Source organism: Mobula hypostoma, chromosome 7 (genome assembly GCF_963921235.1).
Source record: "Mobula hypostoma chromosome 7, sMobHyp1.1, whole genome shotgun sequence".
Lineage (NCBI taxonomy): Eukaryota > Metazoa > Chordata > Chondrichthyes > Myliobatiformes > Myliobatidae > Mobula > Mobula hypostoma.
This window is the reverse complement of record NC_086103.1, coordinates 116,702,411-116,725,079: the sequence shown is the minus strand read 5'-3', so window position 1 is coordinate 116,725,079 and position 22,669 is coordinate 116,702,411. Positions and strand designations below refer to the sequence as shown.

Below are 22,669 nucleotides of genomic sequence, written 5' to 3'. Positions count from 1 at the left end.
ACAGTGTGCCTGTGTCGTTTCAGAGCCAAGGTTTTGCAGTTACACTATTCTGCATGGAAAAACAGTCTATGCAATTGTTTTAAATTCCTCCCACTTTGCCGTTAACCAAGGCAATGACTTGTTTAAACTCCATAGGTTGGTATCACAATTAATATAACTGTGAGTAACATTGGGTTCTTACACCAGGAAGGTTGAGCTGTGCAATTTGTTATTGAGAGCACACTATGGTTTATATCCTAGAGAATTTTAACCCAGCAGTGTTTGCAGAAACTGCACACTCTGCTTGTACCTTCTGGTGTATTGCTGTTGTGCTAATTTTTTAACGGTGTCTTTCATAGTACGATTGGAATCAAAGGACTTTCCCTATCTCAAAGGTTAATTCCATGCACCATAAATGTTCCAGAGTTTATTTTAAATGTGTGGATCATTTCCCTCTTGATCTCCATTCACCTGCATTGCATCTTCCACTAATTTGATTATCAGGTTGATAATTATTTCATACTGGCATTTTTTGTGTGCTGTAACTGAGGAATAATGCGAGCAAGCTCCTCGCATAATGGGGTCAACATGAACCAATTCCACTATAAAACGCTGCAGTATTTGGAATAACATTTTGATGATGTCTGAGTGATGCTGATTAAAAGCAAGGATGTAATGTTGGGATTTTAAAAAGCACTGGTGAGGCCTCACTTTGAGTATTGTGAGCAGTTGTGGGTCCTATATTTTAGAAGGGATGTGCTGAAACTGGAGAGGATTCACAAAAATGATTCCAGGATTAAACGGTTTGTCATTTGAAGGCTCTGGGTCAGAAGAATGAGGGGTGACCTGATTGAACCCTATCGAACGTTGGAAAGCCTTGGTAGAGTGGATGTGGAGAGATGTTTCCTGTAGTGGGGGAGTCTAAGACCAGAGGACATACTCTCAGGATAGAGGGGCGTTCTTTTAAAACAGCGATGAAGAGGAATTTTTTTAGCCAGAGGGTGGTGAATCTGTGGAATTCATGGCCACAGGCAGCTGTGGAGGCCAAATCTTTATGTATATTTAAGGCAGAGGTTGATAGATTCTTGAATAGTCAGGGCATGGAAGGATATGGAGGGAAAGCAGGAGATTAGGGCTGAGAGGAACAGCCATGGTGACTCTAATTCTGCTCCTATATCTAATGGTCTTATTAAGCTTGGAATCTCAGATGTAGACTGTCCCACTTTTTCTTTCTGTTCTTTGCCCTTTAATTATGGAACTGTGGACTTGACTGTCGAAAAAAACAAACTTGCCCAGAGTTGTTTTCTTAATTCATATCTGGATTAGCAACCAGCTGCTGTCACTTCTTGTAATATGACTAAGAAAAGCATAAAATTGCTAGCAATTGTTGCCCAGGTAAACAATGTTTTAAGCATGGATGAATCATTTTCTTTTTGTCAGATATGTCAAATGGACTCCACATTTCCTAGATGATTCGAGTTTGCATGATCTTTAAATGCGGCAGTGATAGTTTTGGGAATGTTTGGAATCTTGCTGCTTGTCTACAGTATGCATCAGTTTTACGTGCTGCAACACCTTCATTTTTGACTTAGTAGAATGTAATCATTTGGAAGCTTGCGTAATGGATCAGTGATGTGTATCACTGCTAAAATCCAATTTTATGCCTTAGCTTCTACTATAAGATACGAGATCTTTTACTGTAAGATTATAAGATCTTCTACTATAAGATATAGTCGGGGGTAGTAATGGGGACAAGGTCCCACTACCTATCAAATACTCCCAATGGCGTGCACCTCAAATAGCCTCTGACACCCAAGTCCAGCTCCTGGCCTTCACGTGTGGCTTAGCTCCTGAGCCCGGCGGAACCATTCCTGCTGACAGGAGAAGGAGCAAAGGTGGGTTACTGGCCTTAAAACCGGTCACTTCAGGCAGATGGGGCTCATCAGCTGTGGCTGGCAGCTCAGCTAGGAGAAGGAAAACTCTGATCTCAAACCTCCGCTGCCTTGTGGCTATACCCACTCATGGGGAAGGCTTCGAGAGTAAACCCCAAGGGAAAAATCCAGAGCTGGAGTCCCAGGGCAGTCCTACATTGGGTTCAACGCTGACTGGCAACTCCTGCGACGCTGCTGGTACTAAACAGTATCGGTCTCTGCCGTTCCTTTGGGTTCATCAGATGCGTGGAGAGGGGAAGCTTGCTACATGGGCAGCAGCTTGCTCTCCATATTGTACTGCCCAGGTTTGTGTATCTAGAAAGCTCGGGCGCAATACCCATGGTCAACTCTGACCGATGGAGGCTCTCACTATAAGATATGAGTAAACCTGGATACAACCTCTATATTGAGGAAGAAAAAGCCTTAATTAAATGTTTTGTCTTGTGGCATTGTTGTCCATGTAGGATTCAGAAAATCTTTGTTCAGTTGCACTACCATTCCAAATCTATTTAATTTTGTTAAATGAAGCAAATGTATATTCATACGGCAAAATATCAAGTAATATTACTCTTGCTTGGTAACTTTTTTTTGCTCTATGACCGGACTGCTGTGGTCTTATTTGAACTCTTGCTGTACATATGGGCAATTTTACCTCTACCGTGCTTCACATTATAATACTTGATTTCTCAAGTGAGGGAAGGCTCTTCATCTGCTCTGATTCTTCGACCACTATACCTTGATGTTATTTATCCTCCTGAGCAGATGAGCAGAATACTCGCAGGAAGCAAGTGAAAGTCCTTACTCAATTCCTTCCTCACTTCAGGAAGCTGGCTGGACCACACAACCCTGTTTATATCAGTGGTGCTGAGGTGGAGATCGATAGAAGTTTCAGGATCCAAGGTGTAAGCATCACCGATAACTTTTCCTGCTCCAACCATGTAAATGCCATGGTCGAGGAACTGCACCAGGGTTTCTACTTCTCAGAAGGCTAAGGAAATTTGGCCTATTTCCATTGACCCTCACCAATTTTTATAGAAAGCATCCTGTCTGACTACATCACAGCTGGGTATGGCAATTGCTCTGTCCAAGATCACAGGAAATTGCAGAAAGTTGTGGATGCAGCTTAGCCCATCATAGAATAAGCCCTCCCTCTACACTTCTCACTGCCACAGTAAAGCAGCCAGCATAATCAAAGTCCCTACCCACCCCAGACATTCTCTCTTCTCCTGGAATGGTTGAAGATCTATCTCGTTCTGTCACTTGTGTGGGTGTGGTAGAAAAATGCTGAGATATTAATTACTATGGGTTCCTCGTTCAGCACTGCCATTCTACTTCTCCCAGAAATGTGTACGGGTAATACTTTTAAAGCCAGCTGAGCACCTGTTTAGTAGAATTCCCATTGCTGCCTTTGGATTGGAGACTTGTTCCTATTAATACATCCTACCGAGCACAGAGCATCCAGCGAGCATTCTTGGATGTGCTTGTCAGTAGGAACACAGACGGCACTTTGCAAAGGAACACAGACAGATCAGATCCTAAACTATCACAGCAGCCACCCAAATGAACACAGGAAGAGCAGAGACACACTGCAGCACGGCAGAGCTAAAGGATAAAGAGGAGAAACATCTCTTTGTAATATTTGCACAAAATGGATACCCGCAGTCCCTCATACGAAGAGGCCTGCAAAGTTGACAATGCAGTAACCAAATGAGTTGGCCTTCCATACATTCGAAATATCTTGGAGATGATGGCCCGATTGATCCAAGGACATAGAATTTCGGTTATGCGTAAGCCAACAGCAACTTTGAGGAGAGTACTTTGCAGACCAAAAGATGAACCTAGCCATTGGACAAGTGTGGTCTACAACATCCATTGCGGGGACTGCAACAAATATTACATTGGCCAAACTGGGAGAAAACTACCCACAAGGACCCATGAACATCAACTGGCTGTCAAGTGGCATGAACAACTCTCCCTAGTCTCTACCCGTGGAGATCGAGAGGGGCACAAGTTCAACTGGGCATCAGTGAAGGTCATGGGCAAGCAAATACGTGGCATGCAACAGAATTCTTAGAAGTATGGTTTTCCGTGAACAAATCTGTAAACAGACATGTAAACCGCTATCCTATTTATGAGCCAATGCGGGCAAAATTCCTGAGCACAACGCTCAAAGTTCACCACACAACCAATCAGCAATGAAATCTCCTCCCTACAGCACAATTATGATTCAGCAATGATGACCAGTCGGCTGATTGATAAGTATATAATGGCCGAGCATTTGGAGGACACACCATGAGCACTGATGATGTTTCTTTGTATGGTGACAAAACTTTTGCAAGTAAATTGCCAAGATGGGAGAACAATCCAAACCAACCATCGACCACGCAAACCACACATTTTTATAAATAAATCTACATCCAGCAAAGTTTATCCTTTTCTACTAGTACTCAATTTCCATCAAAGAATTTCTGTGGTTTGGGATGAGTCTGAACACTGTACTTCATGGATTCACTAGTAAAGTCACAATTTAATTGACTGAGCATATGATAAAATAATACTTATTTCTGCTTTCACTGATGAAGTACTGTATCTTTCCTGGTTACAAGTCCCATTTTGATGATTATCCTAAATAGTGAGTTGATATGCTGTTTAATTCAGGCCAGGTAAAAGGACCTAGAATCCACAGTAAAGGACTAAATTTAAAGTAGGGAAAGAATCTGAAAAGAGATTTTTTTAATATAGTTATAGAGTGGATTTACTATAATGTGTATAAACGTGCAGTTATCCAGTTTGGTTCTGAATTCAGAAAGACGCACACATTCAGGTGCAGCAGCTCGTTAGGAATGCAAATTGCATGTTAGCCTTCATTACAGGTCTTTGCTGCAGCTCCCCAGGGCCTTTGTGAAATTCCATCTGGAGGTTTCTTTGTATTTTTCATCTCATTAGTTGAAGAAGGATGTTCTCGTGCAACCAAGGTTTATAAGATCAGTTCTTGGGATGGTAGGACTGACGTGAGGAGAAATTGGATTTATATTACCCCGAGAACAGAAGAATGAGAAAGGATCACCTAGAAAGCGATAACACCGATTCTCTAAGGTAGCTTGTACTAGTTTCCCCTTCCCCCTCACCACCACCTTCTGGTTTCTGCCTCCTTCCTTTCCAGTCTTGATGGAGGGTCTTGGCCTGAAATATCAACTGTTTATTCCTGTCCATAAACATGATGGAGGTGTTTAAGAGTTTCTTACAGTCATGAATGTGTAGAAAATGGGGGCATTTGAACATTGTGTAGGTAGAAGGAATTAGATTAATTAGACATTTAATCCTGATTTAATTAGTTTGACCTGGACAACATCATGACCAAAGGGCTGTTCCTGTACTGTACTGTTGTATGCTTTATCTCCCATGTAAAGAACAGGACACAATTCTAAAGGGAGCACAAGAACAGAGAGAGTGGGTAAATTTATATAGTGCATTGAAATTGGTGGAGCAGTTTAAGAAATGATTAAAAAACATGGGATTCTGGTCTTTACAAAATAAAGTATGGAAGGCAAGAACTGGGGTATCACGCCCATTTCTGGGAACTATCCTTTTGAAAAAGATATGAAGTGCAGAAAAGTTTTACTGGTTTGCAGGAATGAAGGAGTTGTGTTAGGTTGATAGACTGAAGAAACTGGTTGTTGCTGTTGGACCAAGAGAGGCAAAAGGCGAATCTGATCGATACAATTACAGTTGTGAAGCATTTACAGCAAAGAACTCAAACAACAGGAATTCTGCAGATGCTGGAAATTCAAGCAACACACATCAAAGTTGCTGGTGAACGCAGCAGGCCAAGCAGCATCTATAGGAAGAGGCGCAGTCGACGTTTCAGGCCGAGACCCTTCGTCAGGACTAACTGAAGGAAGAGTGAGTAAGGGATTTGAAAGCTGGAGGGGGAGGGGGAGATGCAAAATGATAGGAGAAGACAGGAGGGGGAGGGATAGAGCTGAGAGCTGGACAGGTGATAGGCAAAAGGGGATACGAGAGGATCATGGGACAGGAGGTCCGGGAAGAAAGACGGGGGGGGGGTGACCCAGAGGATGGGCAAGAGGTATATTCAGAGGGACAGAGGGAGAAAAAGGAGAGTGAGAGAAAGAATGTGTGCATAAAAATGAGTAACAGATGGGGTACGAGGGGGAGGTGGGGCCTAGCGGAAGTTAGAGAAGTCAATGTTCATGCCATCAGGTTGGAGGCTACCCAGACGGAATATAAGGTGTTGTTCCTCCAACCTGAGTGTGGCTTCATCTTTATAGTAGAGGAGGCTGTGGATAGACATGTCAGAATGGGAATGGGATGTGGAATTAAAATGTGTGGCCACTGGGAGATCCTGCTTTCTCTGGCGGACAGAGCCACACATTTTAATTCCACATCCCATTCCCATTCTGACATGTCTATCCACGGCCTCCTCTACTGTAAAGATGAAGCCACACTCAGGTTGGAGGAACAACGCCTTATATTCTGTCTGGGTAGCCTCCAACCTGATGGCATGAACATTGACTTCTCTAACTTCCGCTAGGCCCCACCTCCCCCTCGTACCCCATCTGTTACTCATTTTTATGCACACATTCTTTCTCTCACTCTCCTTTTTCTCCCTCTGTCCCTCTGAATATACCTCTTGCCCATCCTCTGGGTCACCCCCCCCTGTCTTTCTTCCCGGACCTCCTGTCCCATGATCCTCTCGTATCCCCTTTTGCCTATCATCTGTCCAGCTCTCGGCTCTATCCCTCCCCCTCCTGTCTTCTCCTATCATTTTGCATCTCCCCCTCCCCCTCCAGCTTTCAAATCCCTTACTCACTCTTCCTTCAGTTAGTCCTGACGAAGGGTCTCGGCCTGAAACGTCGACTGCGCCTCTTCCTATAGATGCTGCTTGGCCTGCTGCGTTCACCAGCAACTTTGATGTGTGTTACAGCAAAGAACTGTTCTAATTGGTGGCAGGGTCAAAAACTAGAGTCCACAGGATGAAGTTGAATGGCAAAAGAAAGTGACAAGAAAATAATTTTTTTCACAAAGCAAATGGTTAGGGTCCAGAATGCATGACATGGCAAGAGACAGAGGCGGATTCAATCGTTTAATCATTGAATTCAAAGGAGAGTTTGGTAAGGAAAGTAACTGTGAAGAGTGCATGTGACTAGAGCATGACTAGTAGGATTGTCCTTGGTATAGAGCTAGCACAGATTCAGTCTGCTGAATGGTGACTATCCAGGTGGTAATCTCTCTGTGATCCTGTCAAAGTTTTGATTTCTTTTTCTGCTCAATCCTTTAACTCAGTATTTACTTTCATTTTATAAATTGTAAACTTGGTGAATTAGAATTCCCGATGGAGAAGGTTTTCAGAGCCTCTGAAGTGCTTTTTCCCCCCTCATTTTCACTACTTTGTTCTTACAAAACTGGAGAATTTTTAGTAAGTGTGAGGCAGCTGACGAATGCAGATTGGACTACTACTAGCAGACCACCATTAATCTGGTGTTCACTCCTGTTGTGCTCCCTAACCTCCTGAGTATTTCCATCATTATCTGCTTTTATTTGCAAACTTCCACCATTTGTAGTTTGCTTTTGAATTGTCCTCATACTCACGAAGTTTTTTCTTGCTCTGGTTGTAGGTTTTTCCATATATACTCCTGCTGGTGGCTATTCTCATGTATGTTCCAGCCTTGTTCTGGAGGTTTACTGCGGCACCTCAGCTGTATGGTGACTTGACCTTTATCATAGAGGAGCTTGACAAGGCCTACAACCGTGGAATCAGGTTAGCACAGCACATTGTCCACACCAGTGGATCAGACACCCTCAGCTACTTTGAATCCTTTGGAGAACAAAGTGGGTAAGTATACCAACGTTTATATGGTTGTAAATGTTACAGTTATCCAATGCCTGTGGATTGTCTACCAGAAGCTTTTTCTGTAGTATATATTTTATGAATAATTACATTAATTATACCTATTTCATATTGAATTGCATGCAAGAGACAAAATAAATCCCAACATTTATTTTTCCCCCTGTGGCTCTGTCCTGTTAATACTTGCTCACATCTCGCTGCAGATTTGTAGAAGTCTTGAAACACGTAATTTTATTGTCAGGGACAGAAAAGAAGTAACCAACTGATACAATCTTAATAATGATCAGCTGATACCCTTAATGCAACCTTTAACAAGAATAAATGTGAGCAGCAGCAAATAATTTGGTTGAAGAGCACCACGTTTTTTTTAAAAATAAAAATCAAGCCCAATGTCAGCAGGCTTGATAGGTGGGATGGTGGTGTAGCCCTGGGTCAGGCTTTTGGGAAGCATGGTAGCCTTTGTTCCCAACACTAATCTGGAGCCTCGCATCACCAAAGAAGTAAATAACATGTTTTGTTAGAAGAGGCAGCCAGAGTTAAAGTAGTCCAGAACCTTGAAAACCTGGCTGAAGTTTCTGGAGGCAAATTAAGGTTAGTGAAGTGTAGGTGGCCTCACCCGGTTTTTCTTCCCCCCCCCCCCCACGCAGTGGTAACAATTTTTTTTACAATTGCAGTGGGGGTGAAGGTATTGAAACATTTCAGAATGTCTCTTGGTTGACAGCCTTGACTTTCACATGCAGAAAATATATTAGAAGTTCAAATTATTCCATTTAAAGCTTCCTCTACCCCAATAATAGACATTTGAATTTATAAATCACATTACAGGTCACATGTAATCTGTTTGCTCGAAATATTTTTAATTAAAAAAGAAAGCATGAGGTGATTCAAGTTGTCAAATATGTAACTTGGCGATAAGAGCTCTGAAGCTATTGAAATGATATTATAAATCTTGTTCTTCACTGCATTAGTGCCAACCGGATCATTAGCCCATTAGAGAATCGATCTGGTTTTCTATTGTAATTTGGTGAATTGTTTAACGAAGAATTATTTCCATCAAGTCACTGATGCTGAGGTGGTCTCAAACTTACTAACAGAACTCCAGTCCCTGTTGGTTTCACAAAAACACCAAGACGCTGATTGGTGAAGGTAGGATAGAAGGTAGAGTTGTGGATGTTGTTCACATGGATTGCTATAAGGAGTGTGACAAGGTACCTGAAGGTAGGCTCATCCAGAAGACTACCATCCATGGTGACGTAGCCATTTGGATGCAGAATTAGCTTGCCCATCGATGACTGAGGCAAGGCAAGTTTATTTGTATAGCATTTTTCAGACACAAGGCAATTCAAAGTGCTTTACATAGAACAAGATATACAAATCAAACATTACATTTCAAACAACATGAAGAGAATGAAATCGCACATAAAAACAAAGAAATAAAAGTTACAGTGCAGGAAATTCTAATTAAAAGCTACAGCAAAAAGGAAAGTTTTAAGCTTTGATTTAAAAGAGCTTGAAGTTGGGGCAGACCAGATCCTCTGGAAGGTTATTCCAGGTATGTGAAGCATAGTAACTAAAGCTGCTTCACCATGTTTAGTTTTGACCGTGGAGACAGTAAGCAGACCTGCCCCAGACAACCTGAGAGCTCGGGAAGGTTCACAGTGCAGCAAGAGATCGGAGATGTATTTTGGCCCTTGATCATTCAGGACTTTATGAACCAGAAGTAATATTTTAAAGCCAATCCTCTGATGGACAGGAAGCCAGTGTAGTGACCTGAGAACTGGAGTGATGTGCTCTACTTTCTTGGTCTTAGTGAGGACTCTAGCAGCAGCGTTCTGAATGAGCTGTCGCGGTCTGAGGGATATTTTACAGAGACCTGTGAAAACACCATTACAGTAATCAAGCCTACTAAAAATAAATGCATGGATGAGTTCTTCTAGATCTTACTGAGACATAGACCCTTTAACTCATGTTATATTTTTTAGATGGTTGTAGGCTGACTTTGTAATTGTCTTAACGGGGCAGTTAAAATTTGAGTTGGAGTCCATCATAACACCAAGTTTTCTGGCATGATTGTGGTTGGTGACAACAGGGATTCTAAGTGAGCACTGACTATTAATTGTTCTTTTTGGCAACAAAAACAATTATTTCAGTTTTCTCTTTGTTTAACTGGAGAAATTTTGGCACAGCCAATCAGTGATTTGTTTAATACAGTTTTTTGGTGATTGTATGGGACCATAATCACTTGATGACTCTATATCCTGCTCAGGGTAGAGGTGGATGGAGCTTATTCTAACTGGAGGTCCATGTCTAGCGGTGTTTTGCAGTGATGCGTCTGGGTATTCTGTTTGTGATCAATATGAATGACCTGGACAAAACTCTAGATAGGTGGGTTAGTAGGTTCATGGATAATACAAAGATAGGTGGTGGTGTGGATGGTGTAGGAGATCGTAAAAGGACACAGTAGGATATAGATCAGTTGCACATGTGAGTGGAGAAATGGGTGATGCCATTTAACTTGGCAAAATGTGAAGTGTTACGCTTTGGAAGATCACTTTGAAGGGACAAATTGGAAAGACCCTTAACAGTGTAGATGTGGAGCGGAATCTTGGGATGCCAGTCCATAGCTCCCTGAAAGTGATTGCATAGGTTGATAAGATGGTAAAGAAGGTGTATGGCATGCTTGCCTTTATTATTGGAGGCAATGAGTTTAGGAGTCGGGAGGTTATGTTGCGGCGTTATAAGACTGGTTGGGCCACCTCTTGAACTATAAGGAGAGTTTGGATAAGCTAGAGAGGCAGAGACTGAGAGGAGATCTGATTGTAAGAGGCTTGGATAGAATAGAGAGTCGGTATCTTTTTCACAGGCATGCGTTTAAAGCGAGAAGGGGAAGTCTAAAGGAGATATGCAGGGCAAGTACAGGCTGAGCACCTTTGTCCGAAATCCTTGGGGCTGGAAGTGTTTTGGATTTTGGAATATATAATGAGATGGCTTGGGATCTCATTTCAGACTCTGAATTTCTGTGGTACCAGTGAACAGTTTTTGTCTTACACTTGTTCATCACACATATATACCCTACGGTAAAAGTTATTACATACCATTAAGGTAATGAAAATATAATGTGTGCAGGGTAACAAAAGCGGCAGAAAGGAATCGGGGGAATACCTGAATCAGCTGATAAACCACAACAAACGGCAGGCTTTCAGTATCCACCTACGATGCTGTGTTTTGATTAAAAGGTTTCAATACACTTCATCTGCCTCCAACTTTCACCCTCCCCTCAAGTTTACCTGGTCCATTTCCGACATCTCCCTCCCCTTTCTAGATCTTTCTGTCTCTATCTCTGGAGACAGCTTATCCACTGATGTCTACTATAAGCCTACGGACTCTCACAGCTATCTGGACTATTCCTCTTCTCACCCTGTCTCTTGCAAAAATGCCATCCCCTTCTCGCAATTCCTCTGTCTCCGCCACATCTGCTCTCAGGATGAGGCTTTTCATTCCAGAACAAGGGAGATGTCCTTTTTTAAAGAAAGGGGCTTCCCTTCCTCCACCATCAACTCTGCTCTCAAACGCATCTCTCCCATTTCACACACATCTGCTCTCACTCCATCCTCCCTCCATCCCACTAGGAATAGGGTTCCCCTTGTCCTCACCTACGACCCCACCAGCCTCCGGGTCCAACATATAATTCTCTGTAACTTCCGCCACCTCCAATGGGATCCCACCACTAAGCACATCTTTCCCTCCCCCCCCTGCTTTCCACAGGGATTGCTCCCTATGTGACTCCCTTGTCCATTCATCCCCCCATCCCTCTCCACCGATCTCCCTCCTGGCACTTATCCTTGTAAGCGGAACAAGTGCTACACATGCCCTTACACTTCCTCCCTCACCACCATTCAGGGCCCCAAACGGTCCTTCCAGGTGAGGCGACACTTTACCTGTGAGTCAGCTGGGGTGATATATTGCGTCCGGTGCTCCCGATGTGGCCTTCTATATATTGGCGAGACCCGACGCAGACTGGGAGACCGCTTTGCTGATCACCTACGCTCTGTCCGCCAGAGAAAGCAGGATCTCCCAGTGGCCACACATTTTAATTCCACGTCCCATTCCCATTCTGACATGTCTATCCACGGCCTCCTCTACTATAAAGATGAAGCCACACTCAAGTTGGAGGAACAACACCTTTTATTCTGTCTGGGTAGCCTCCAACCTGATGGCATGAACATCGACTTCTCTAACTTCCGCTAAGGCCCCACCTCCCCCTCGTACCCCATCCGTTATTTATTTTTATACACACATTCTTTCTCTCACTCTCCTTTTTCTCCCTCTGTCCCTCTGACTATACCCCTTGCCCATCCTCTGGTTCTCCCCCACCCCCCCACCGTCTTTCTCCCCGGACCTCCTGTCCCATGATCCTCTCATATCCCCTTTGCCAATCACCTGTCCAGCTCTTGGCTCCATCCCTCCCCCCTCCTGTCTTCTCCTATCATTTTGGATCTCCCCCTCCCCCTTCCACTTTCAAATCTCTTTCTAACTCTTCCTTCGGTTAGTCCTGACGAAGGGTCTCGTCCTGAAACGTCGACTGTACCTCTTCCTAGAGATGCTGTCTGGCCTGCTGCGTTCACCAGCAACTTTGATGTGTGTTGCTTGAATTTCCAGCATCTGCAGAATTCCTGTTGTTTGCGTCAGGAATTAGTTTAGTTAGGCATTTAATTAGTTCGGCACAATATTGTGTGCCAAAGGGTCTATTCCTGTTCTGTATTCTATGTTTGACTACAGTTGACCAAAACATTCCGACTAAGGTACAGTTCAGTTCTGTGTTGGAATGCTCTCCGCTTGTCTGGGTAAGTGCTGCCTTAACAGCTCTTAATTGGGTAGTAATATTTTTCAGCACGAGTCTTTTGGAAATTGCTATTTTCTTCTACCATGAAACCCAATAATGACCATTTCAGATCCCTTTACATCACTTTGAAATTTCGAGCAGGATGACATCATTTCCTGTGGATCCTGGACCACATTGTTCTGATGTGTGTACTGTATACCCAGTGGCCCTGGCACAACAATGGTCTTTCACCAATACTAAATGGGAGTTGAATATTTCTCATCACCACCGGTCGTTGTCCTGACTTCTCTAATGCACTGGTGACCTCTCCCATAGCACTCTGATGGTCATCATTAACCCCCACTTCTGCAGCATGCAGCCTGGGTACAAACCTACCCTTTGGCATAACTCCCCTTCAGAATAGTTCTGCTCATTCCTGTGGCTAACAAATCCCCAAACCACCTGTAGGATAGGGAGCCTGCATGGCACATTTTTTCCAAGGTGGTCATTGGTGCCTTGTGTTTGCAGTTTTCTATCTCATTTCAATGGGGGGAGTTCTTGACGTTTGCAGGGCATTATTTATCTTGATGGAAATAATGTTTATACCGTCGCACCTGAGTAATACCTTATCCTGTATTGGTACATTGCTTGCCAAAGGAAATAGTAAAAGTCTAGTATCTTGCAAATGTGAAGAGCACTGTACTTTATTTTAAGTGATTTTTTTTTTTAAATAGTTCCAAGGAGAAGAGAGAGAACTTTTTTCAGTTTCCAGTTGTGGAGCGTTATTTGAAATCGAAAGAAGATTCCTGCAGCATGTTGATGATGTACCTTATACGCAAAGGCCTCGCTCTCACTTTTCTTGTCTTTACTTGTATCTACTTGGGATATTACATCTCTCTGACCTTCCTTACGGATGAATTCAAATGTTCAATCAAAACAGGCATTTTGGGAAATGAAACAAGTGTACCAGAATTTTTTCAGTGTAAGCTTATTTCAGTTGGAATATTTCAACTTCTGAGTATTGTTAACATTGCTGTGTATATCATTCTCATTCCAGTTACAATGTACAGTATGTCTTTTCCTCTAAGAAACAACCTCACTTTTCTTAAGGTCTACGAACTTCTACCACAGTTTGAGGTGATCATGGTTACTAAAAGTTGTTGGAATGACTTAAACCTCTACCTTCTATTTTTGGAAGAAAACATTAGTGAAGTGAAATCTCATAAGTGTCTTAAAGTATTGGAACTCATAAAAACGAAGGAATTGCTGGAGACTCCATCAGTGATGGATGCAATGTTGCGTTTAATAGCCCTGGGACAAGTCAAGTCAGATATGATAGATGGCTTGATCAAAACCAAGAAAGCTGAGCGGAAATCGGAGTCTGATGCAGATCTGAATGCAACACAACTGAAAGGTAAGTTTATGTTCTCTTTATTCTCCCTCATAGATTGTCTGGATTAAAATGATAGAGTAATCTAATAACAATACATTAATCATTCATGCAGGAATATGTTTTTATTTTCCACTCTGATCTTTTACCTCTTCTTACCTGACATTCCTTCCCCCCCCCCCCCCCGGGTCCCCTCCTCTTTCCCTTTCTCCATTCTTCCCCTTTCTCCATTTTTCCCTCCTAACAGATTCTTTCTTCTCCAGCCCTTGACCTTTCCCATCCTCCTGACTTCACTCATCACCTTCCAGCCAGCTTTCTTCCCTCCCCCTTCCACCCCAAAATTTTTATTCTGGCATTCTTCCCCTTCCAGCTCAGTCCTGAAGAAGAGTTTTGGCCTGAAACGTCGACTATCTGTTAATTTCCATAGATGCTGCCTGACCTGCAGAGTTCCTCCAGTAATTTGTGTGTGTTGCTTTGGATTTTTATTTGTTGAGGAGCATCTCAAGTTCCTTCATTATTCGTATGTGGGATGTGCTTTTATTGCCAAATCTAATTGCCCAAAAGAAGTTGCCAATGAGCCACAACTTGGAACCATTGCAGTCTGTGTGGTGAAGAACTCCTACCGTACCAGCAGGTGAATAGGGAGTTCCTGCGTTTTGTTTTAGTGATGGTGTAGGGATGACAGTATATTTCTAACTTGGGAAAGTGTGTGACTTGTGTTCCCATGTGCCAGCTCCTTCTGTAACACTGATGGTAATAGAAATAGAGTGACCATTTTTGTGACCACAATATGGGGAAAAAATTAGATTGAAAATGTTGTAATTCAATGCTAAAGCAGGGTCGTAAATCTAAACAAGAACTGTACATGAATGAGTTGGGAGTTGGTTGTTGTTGATTAGAGACCTACAGTGAAAGGTATAACATTGAATAGGCTATCTCTGTCTAATAATAGGCATCCGTTAGTCTCATAAGACCATGGATTTGCGCCTTGTAAGTTTTCCAGAGCACAGGCCTGGGCAAGGTTGTATGGAAGACTGGCAGTTGCCCATGTTGCAAGTCTCCCCTCTCCACGCTACCGATGTTGTCCAAGGGAAGAACACTAGGGCCGATACAGCTTGGCACCAGTGTTGTCGCAGAGCAATGTGTGGTTAAGTGCCTTGTTCAAGGACACAACACGCTGCCTCAGCTGAGGCTTGAACTAGCGACCACTAGACCAATGCCTTAACCACTTGGCCACGTGCCAACTATGTCCAGTACTTAGAGTTATAGAGCACAGAAGCAGGCTTTCAGATGCTGACAAAGATGCCTGTAGAAGTAATTGCATAGAAATAAAATCACTCTGTAAGAGTTTATATTAGTATGTACAAAGGAGAAGACTATCTAGGATAACATTTAAACTGTCCTCTATGGACATGAAGGTTTTCTTTTGGAGTATTAACCCCAGAGGCCAATCTGTAGCCTCAGATCAGGGGTACAGGCAGACTCTGGACTGACAGATGTTTGCCCCTCAGATACTTAAAGTTAGGGGATCTCGTAGAAACATTACGAATGTTAAAAGGTCTGAACAGATTAGATATGGCAAACTTAATTCCCATGGTAGGGGATTCTAGGACAAGAGGGCAGGACTTCAGGATTGAAGGACGTCCTTTTAGAACTGAGATGTGGAGCAATTACTTTAGTCAGAGGGTGGTAAATCTGTGGAATTTGTTGCCACGAGCCGCTGTGGAGACCAAGTTATTGGGTGTATTTAAGGCAGAGATACAAACGTAGATAGGTTCTTGATTAGCCAGGGCATCAAAGGGTATGGGGTGAAAGCAGGGGAGTGGGGATGACTGGAAGAATTGGATTAGTCCATGATTGAATGGCAGAGAAGATGGGACGGGTCAAATGGCCTACTTCTGCTCCTTTATCTTTTGGTCTTATATGCTATTGGATTTCTTACAGAGGTGGGTGGAGCTCAGCTGATGTTTCCAATGACGGCAGGCCACTTTGAGACAATTTAATGAGATAGGAGGGGTGATCTGGGCTCCTCACCTCATTTCTCTGTTATCTACTTAATAGGAATAGTAGGACAGAGGTCCCAGAAATAGAAGGCACCATGGCTTTTGGTAGACTTGCAGTGCTTTTGAGATCTGCAACTCAGTCTGGGGCAAGCCAGAGCCTTCCTGGTAGGGCTGGAGCATGAAGTCATTTCCAGAACCTTTCTTCTTCTCTGTTTTCCTGTGAATGATTCAGAGAGGGAAATTGTGGTCATGGGACATGGTAAAAGTAGGCCACCTGCTTCATTCTAACACTGTCCTATCATCACCAGGGACTATCCCAAATAACTTAGACATTTTGCATTACAGTTAAGTTGTGACAAGTGATGCAATATTAAGAGTTTATTGCTGGGTAATATTAATTAATATACTCTGAATTAAAGGAAAAGATCCTTTGTAGCAGAAAATGTTGATGAGGGCTATTGAAACATAACTGTTTCACAATTCAGTTTAAAATGTATTAAAATCTATGCCAGATAACATTATAAAAATATAAATGTGTATTGCAGGATCATTTATGCCTTTATGTATTTGGCATTTTAAATGATCACGTCATTAATAGGAATAGGTTTTCAATTACATAAAAACATAGAAAACCTACAGCACAATACAGGCCCTTCGGCCCACAGGGCTGTGTCGAACATGCCCTTACCTGAGAAACTACCTAGGGTTACCCGTAGCCCTCTATTTTTCTGAGCTCCATGTACCTATCCTGGAGTCTCTTAAAAGACCCTATTGTATCCACCTCCACCACCGTCGCTGGCAGCCCATTCCACACACTCACCACTCTCTGCGTAAAAACAAAAACACAACTTACCCCTGACATCTCCTCTGTACCTACTTCATATATATGTAAATATATATTTACATATATATTTTTATAAATTGACCTGAAGTCTACACATTAGCCACTTGATGGCCCTGCAGCAACATTTTACTTTGCCAGGATTTGCCGATTTAATGAATGAAATTTTGGCAGAGTCTGGACAGGATCTTCCAATCTCACTAAAGGTACTGCTGAGAAGTATTTGATAGGCCAGGCACAGTCCAGCATACCAGAGTAGAATTTTTTTTTTCTCTCCATTGTGGATTATCAACTTCTTTCATTGGAAGTGCTGTTAATTTTAGGTGTTTTTGTCTGAGAGACAATTTGGGAACATGCCATTAAGTCTTTACTTGTGCCACTAACCTATTTACTGTTCTAATGGTTCTGATGGAATCTATTCCACTGCCCTCTCCCACTCTCCCAGATACAAACACCAGTTGCTTTTCCCTCATCCTTGGCTGTACTCTGCCACACACTGATCTGGAGTATATTATTCATTTCACAACATATCCGTGTTTTGCTGCGAATTCTCTGTAGGGTCAGGCTCAACCGTGATGAGAAACAGTTGATATTTCGCATCGATAATGCTACATCAGAACTTGAGCTAAGAGGCAGTCAACATCCTCAAGAGAAAGGAGTGGAAGTTTTCCAAGAGTGAATTTCCAAGAAGAGAAATGTCAACAAATTTGATTGTACAAAGTAAAAAAAAACTGCCAATGATGAAAATCTGAAATAAAATCAGAAACTGCAGGAATTGTACAATGTACATTGTGGTGGAGGGAGAAACAGCTCATGTTCCAGGGGTGCCCATATTGAAGCACAGCTTCTGCCCCCAAGATAGAATCATAGATCTCTCTTTGTCCTTCACCTTGTTCTGATGAAAGACTGGACATGAAGTTTTTTTTTCTTTCTCTCTCCACGGAGGTTTCCTGACTTGAATGTTTTTTAGTTGTTTTCTTTTAATTTTAGATTATCAAAAGACTTCATTTTCTTTACTTTTCTAACTATTTGCTTCCTAACCATCCAACAAATTCATTCATTTCTAGCCAAATTTGTTTGATTTTTTTTCTAAATGCTTATGCCTTTTTATAATGTGTTTAGATTTTATGTGCAATGGATCTAATCTTATAGTGGCCAGTAGCTTTTTCAAAGGACTCCTAAATTTGTGTAGCACACCTTGTCTTAAGTAATTACAAGGCATCTTTCCTTAATTAACACACATTTTTAATTACTTACAATTTTACTTTGAATTATGGATTTAAAGAATTGCAAACAATTATTTAAGTCTAAAATAGACTAAACTCCTAGTTTCCTGGATGCATATTAATTGACCCAGGTGTCATGTCAAGTAAAAACTGTCTGATGAATGGGGACTTAAGTGATACATCCAAGGGTTGCTGGAGGAGCAGAAACTATTAACGTTGAAAGTGAAAAGTGCCAATGAAGTGTCTAAAATTGAACCATGTTTATCTTTTGAGGAGTTTTTAAAAAAATTGTTATACAGACAGCTAAAAAGAACTTTTTTCCCCACATATTTCCAGTTATTACCAAGCCGGATTCTATGGATGATGGCACCAGATCTGCTGATGAAGAAAGGGATGAGCTCTCGGCTGTAAGGCAAAGACTTCTGGAATCTCAGACCTACAGTTCAAATTGTTAAGATGTATGGGATTTGACTGTGTTTATTCTTTTGCAAAAAAACATACTCACCTCATTTGTTTGTGACAGTATTAGCAAACTGAGTATTTATTGGAGGGTTAATATGCTGTAATTTCATTCTATTATTTCTTAATTTAATTGTTTACCTGGGAGTGTGTTCATTCTCAAAATAGATGTTTTGTTGTTTTTGTATTTCTGACATTTTTATAAGTATGTAATGTCAGTGTTACAGTAAGAATATTGAGGAAGCTGAAAAGAGAAAGCACATTGCCACAAACTGGTTCAAGTTTGCCAGGAAATCGAGAACTTAATTCACGCAATGTAACATTTAAAAACGTTTTGATTTTTTAAAAGTTTACTGACATGAATGAAATTATGTCATCTCTAATTTCTGAGAATACTTGATAGATGGTGAGCTTTTGGTTTAGAAGTAGAGCACTTACCACAAGTAAAGGAGAACAATTGAATATTACTAGAAGATGAAACCATATGGAATTTGAACTCTTTTGTTGTAAATGGCTAAAGGATCTCTCCCATAAAACATTTAAGTTGTGATCTTCCTAGGAAAGGCAACAATAAAGGAACTACATTGTTAATAATGTAGAAAAACAAACTTTATAAGCCAAATATAACTTGCATACTGGGAGAATTTTGACAACATATCTCTCAGTTACAGGGATATTTGAAAACTTACATGTCTAGACATGAAGTAAAACTTTATTGTAACACTGCAAGATCTATACAAATTCATACAGTTCATTTGCCACTTTTCCTGAACAAATAATTGTTATTTTTGAAATTTCACATGCGCACATTCCCCAGAATTTTATTCCCACTCTAATGTTTGCTCGACTATGATTCATTTATTGATTATTGTGAATAACAGGAAAATATCTGACGGTTACTACAGAATGAAACACCGTCTTGTCAGTAAATTCTGGTTGGATTGGAATTTCCCCATGGATATTTTTTCCATGAAATTTCTATTTCATATAATGTCTTTTTTTTTGTGGATAAGGTTTATAATCAGTGTTTGGAGCCAATTGAATAATTTACAAAGTAGCTGGCTAAATAGGGCCTTTCCCACTGACAGACTTGCACAGATTGAGATAATAAAAAACTTTTTAAAAATGCTCAATTAATTTAGGAAATCAGCATTTGAAGAAAGGTTGTTCTGAAATTTTAGGGCCATTATACACCACAGATCTGTTTCACCAGTGTTCCTGTCTTTTATAAATACAGATTTGCAGTTTTTTCCTTTATTTTTCAAACATTAGGGATTATTATAGTGAATTTTCATGATACTTACTGCAGAATTGAGGAAAAATGTGCCAGTGGTTTTCTATTAAAATCATTTCAAATTCTGCCAGCATATTTTCTAGCTTTGTATTTATTCATTTCCATAAGATTGTGACTTCCAATTGTAACAACGCCTCACATGACAAAACACGCACAGTTTCTCTAATTTATTGTTTAATTCCGAAGCAAATATAGGCATTTTAACTATTTAAAAATGCACCAATCTGCTTAAAGCAAATATACCCAAATTCTTATTTTGCAACAACATTAGTGTTCTATTCAGCCTGTCATTTCTGTTTTCTTGTACAAATAAACCACGGCTTGGCTGTACCACTTTTCACTTCCCTGCCTTTATTGCATATATTTTTATTCCTACACATGGGCCAAATTTTTGAGGTGGGTGAAAGGTAGAAATTCCCCACTTCCCTTTCACTTATTGAAAATTAGTTCCTGATTTCACTTGCAACTAAAATTTGTGGTGCAGTTGGGTCCTATACCCAAAGTGTTCTGTAGAAATGTCTGGCTCTGCTACTGCATTCCTGGTACCGTGGATGTGGGACTACAATAATAAAGATAATCTGTTACTCTAACTCGTCGGACCATCAGCATTTGAGGAGCTAGCAATTCAGGGACTTTTTTTTTTGGGAGTTATCATATTCCGTTTGATCAATAGGTGAATTACAGATTTTGCAGCACTAGATGAGATTTGGTGGTCCATTTTCTTGGGAGAGAAAGCCTGGAGTGTGAAGAGCTAATGTGATGAGAAAACAGTTTATTCATTTAATTTGTCTTGCAAAGGCAGTGAAGGGAACACTGGTGGCTTCTGCCCATGGAAAGGTGCAAGCATGCCTGGTCCACAATATGCATCCTTCATGGGAGACCAAGGTGAATTCCTAATGGTGCTTGGTTGAGGGATTTCAGTGAAGAGACTCCTGAATCTTACAAATCATGCCTGGATCATTTCTTACATTAGAATAGTAATGACCTTTAACCCTCCTCTTCCCTCATTATTTAACCCAACTCTTCACTCCCCCATGCCAGAAAATGTTGGTTGTTTTCCAACCTGATGGCATGAATATCGATTTCTCCTTTTGGTAAAACATTTCCCCTCCCCTTCCTTTATTCCCCACTCTGATCTTTTACCTCTTCTCACCTATCTATTGCATCCCCCTAACCCCCCCCTTCCCTTTCACCTATTGTCCACTCTCCTTTCCTATCAGATTCCTCCTTCTGCAGCCCTTGACTTTTCCCACCCCTGGCTTCACCTATCACCTTACAGCTATCCACTTCCCCTGCCCCCCCCCCCTTTATTCTGGCATCTTCCCCCTTCTCAGTCCTGAAGAAGGGTGTCGGCCCAAAATGTCGACTGCTTATTCGTTTCCATAGACGCTGCCTGACCTGCCGAGTTCCTCCAGCATTTTGTGTGTGCTGCTGCGATAAACATTTGTACGTTGTAATTAATTTCAATTGAATAAATAGTGAATGTAGTTTGCTGTGGAGCACTTCTGCTGTAATAGTTAATTCTGTTTTGCAATCAAAATTGATAAAATTATTGTAATGTTCTTGTGTCAGACTTTTACAACATGTGATGATATTTTGGAAGAATATTGCTCATATTGCAGTGTGGGATCATTTAGTTTTCCCAGGCCTTTTTGTTTTTTCAGTGTACATTTCATCCTGCTTGGCTGAAGTCTGCTGCTACAAGTAAGATGTAGTAATTTACGTGCCAGCATCACAAACGCACATTTTTGAACATATTCTAATAATCGGCACAAGAACTCTGTTTATGCAAATAATTTTGATGAATATGAATTTTACATTTTTTGTTCATTGTATATGTCCTACAGGAGGTCAGTACAATTTTTTTTTAACATTCTCAAAAAATGCACCACTGATGCTTTTTTATGGATTTGTCTGTTGTACCATGACACAAATTAAATACAATTATCTGTGTTGGTTAATGTAGACCTCTGGCAGTGAATTTGTGACTGTCTGGTAATATCCCTGGGGCTGTGCATTTGTGTGATGATCTCATTAGATTCATCTATACCTCTGCCAGTAATTAGCATGCGTAATCATAGTTGTTTCCGATAATGATCAAGCTTGTGGGGTTTTAGGGCAACTGGCCCATTATGCACACTCAGCCTTTCAAATGATGGGTAGAATCACATCACAAGTATTTTGTAATTTTTATAGACCATCTCAACTGAAATCAGGTTTTTAAAAATATTGCTGGACTTTGAATTATTAAGTAAAATGATTACATTTAAAACCTTTTATTTCCAGTAGGTGTTATAACCTTTTTTGAAAATATATGTCCATTACAACCAGCACTACAAGGGCAATGTGTTGGCCATCTGTATACTAAAGTACAAAGTGAATGATTTTAAACTTCAGGTGATTGAATCACAGTAAATTTTTTACAGTGGAACTGCTAACACAACAATGAATCTTGAAAACTTGCATTGTATAACAGTGTTAATTATTAAAATTGTCATTCATTTGGTGTTTTACTTTTTGTGGTAAGTGGGATTTTCACATTCATCATTGCCTTCTGATGTAAATCTGGGCAGGAGAATTTCATACAATGGCATGCAAAAGTTTGGGTACCTCTGGACATATTTTCTGTTATTGTGAATAGTTAAGTGAGTAGAAGATGAACTGATCTCCAAACATCATAAAGTTAAAGATGAAACATTCTTTTCAACATTTTAAGCAAGATTAGTGTATTATTTTTGTTTTGTACAATTTTAGAGTGAAAAAAGGAAAAGAGCACCATGCAAAGGTTTGGGCACTCCAAGAGATTTGAGCTCTCAGATAACTTTTACCAAGGTCTCAGACCTTAAATAGCTTGT

The 22,669-nt window shown here is 41.0% G+C and overlaps 1 protein-coding gene across 1 annotated transcript in view; it reads left to right on the top strand.

The window, feature by feature from the left end:
- The window catches only part of panx1a (pannexin 1a), a 43,489-nt gene extending 21,055 nt beyond the window's left edge, over positions 1–22,434 (top strand). Inside the window, exons 3-5 of the mRNA XM_063053848.1 lie at positions 7,547–7,764; positions 13,336–14,015; positions 18,398–22,434. Of these exons, the coding sequence (XP_062909918.1) occupies positions 7,547–7,764; positions 13,336–14,015; positions 18,398–18,516 (1,017 nt within the window). The 3' untranslated portion in view covers positions 18,517–22,434. The remainder of the gene's footprint in view (positions 1–7,546; positions 7,765–13,335; positions 14,016–18,397) is intronic.
- Positions 22,435–22,669: the final 235 nt, after the last annotated feature.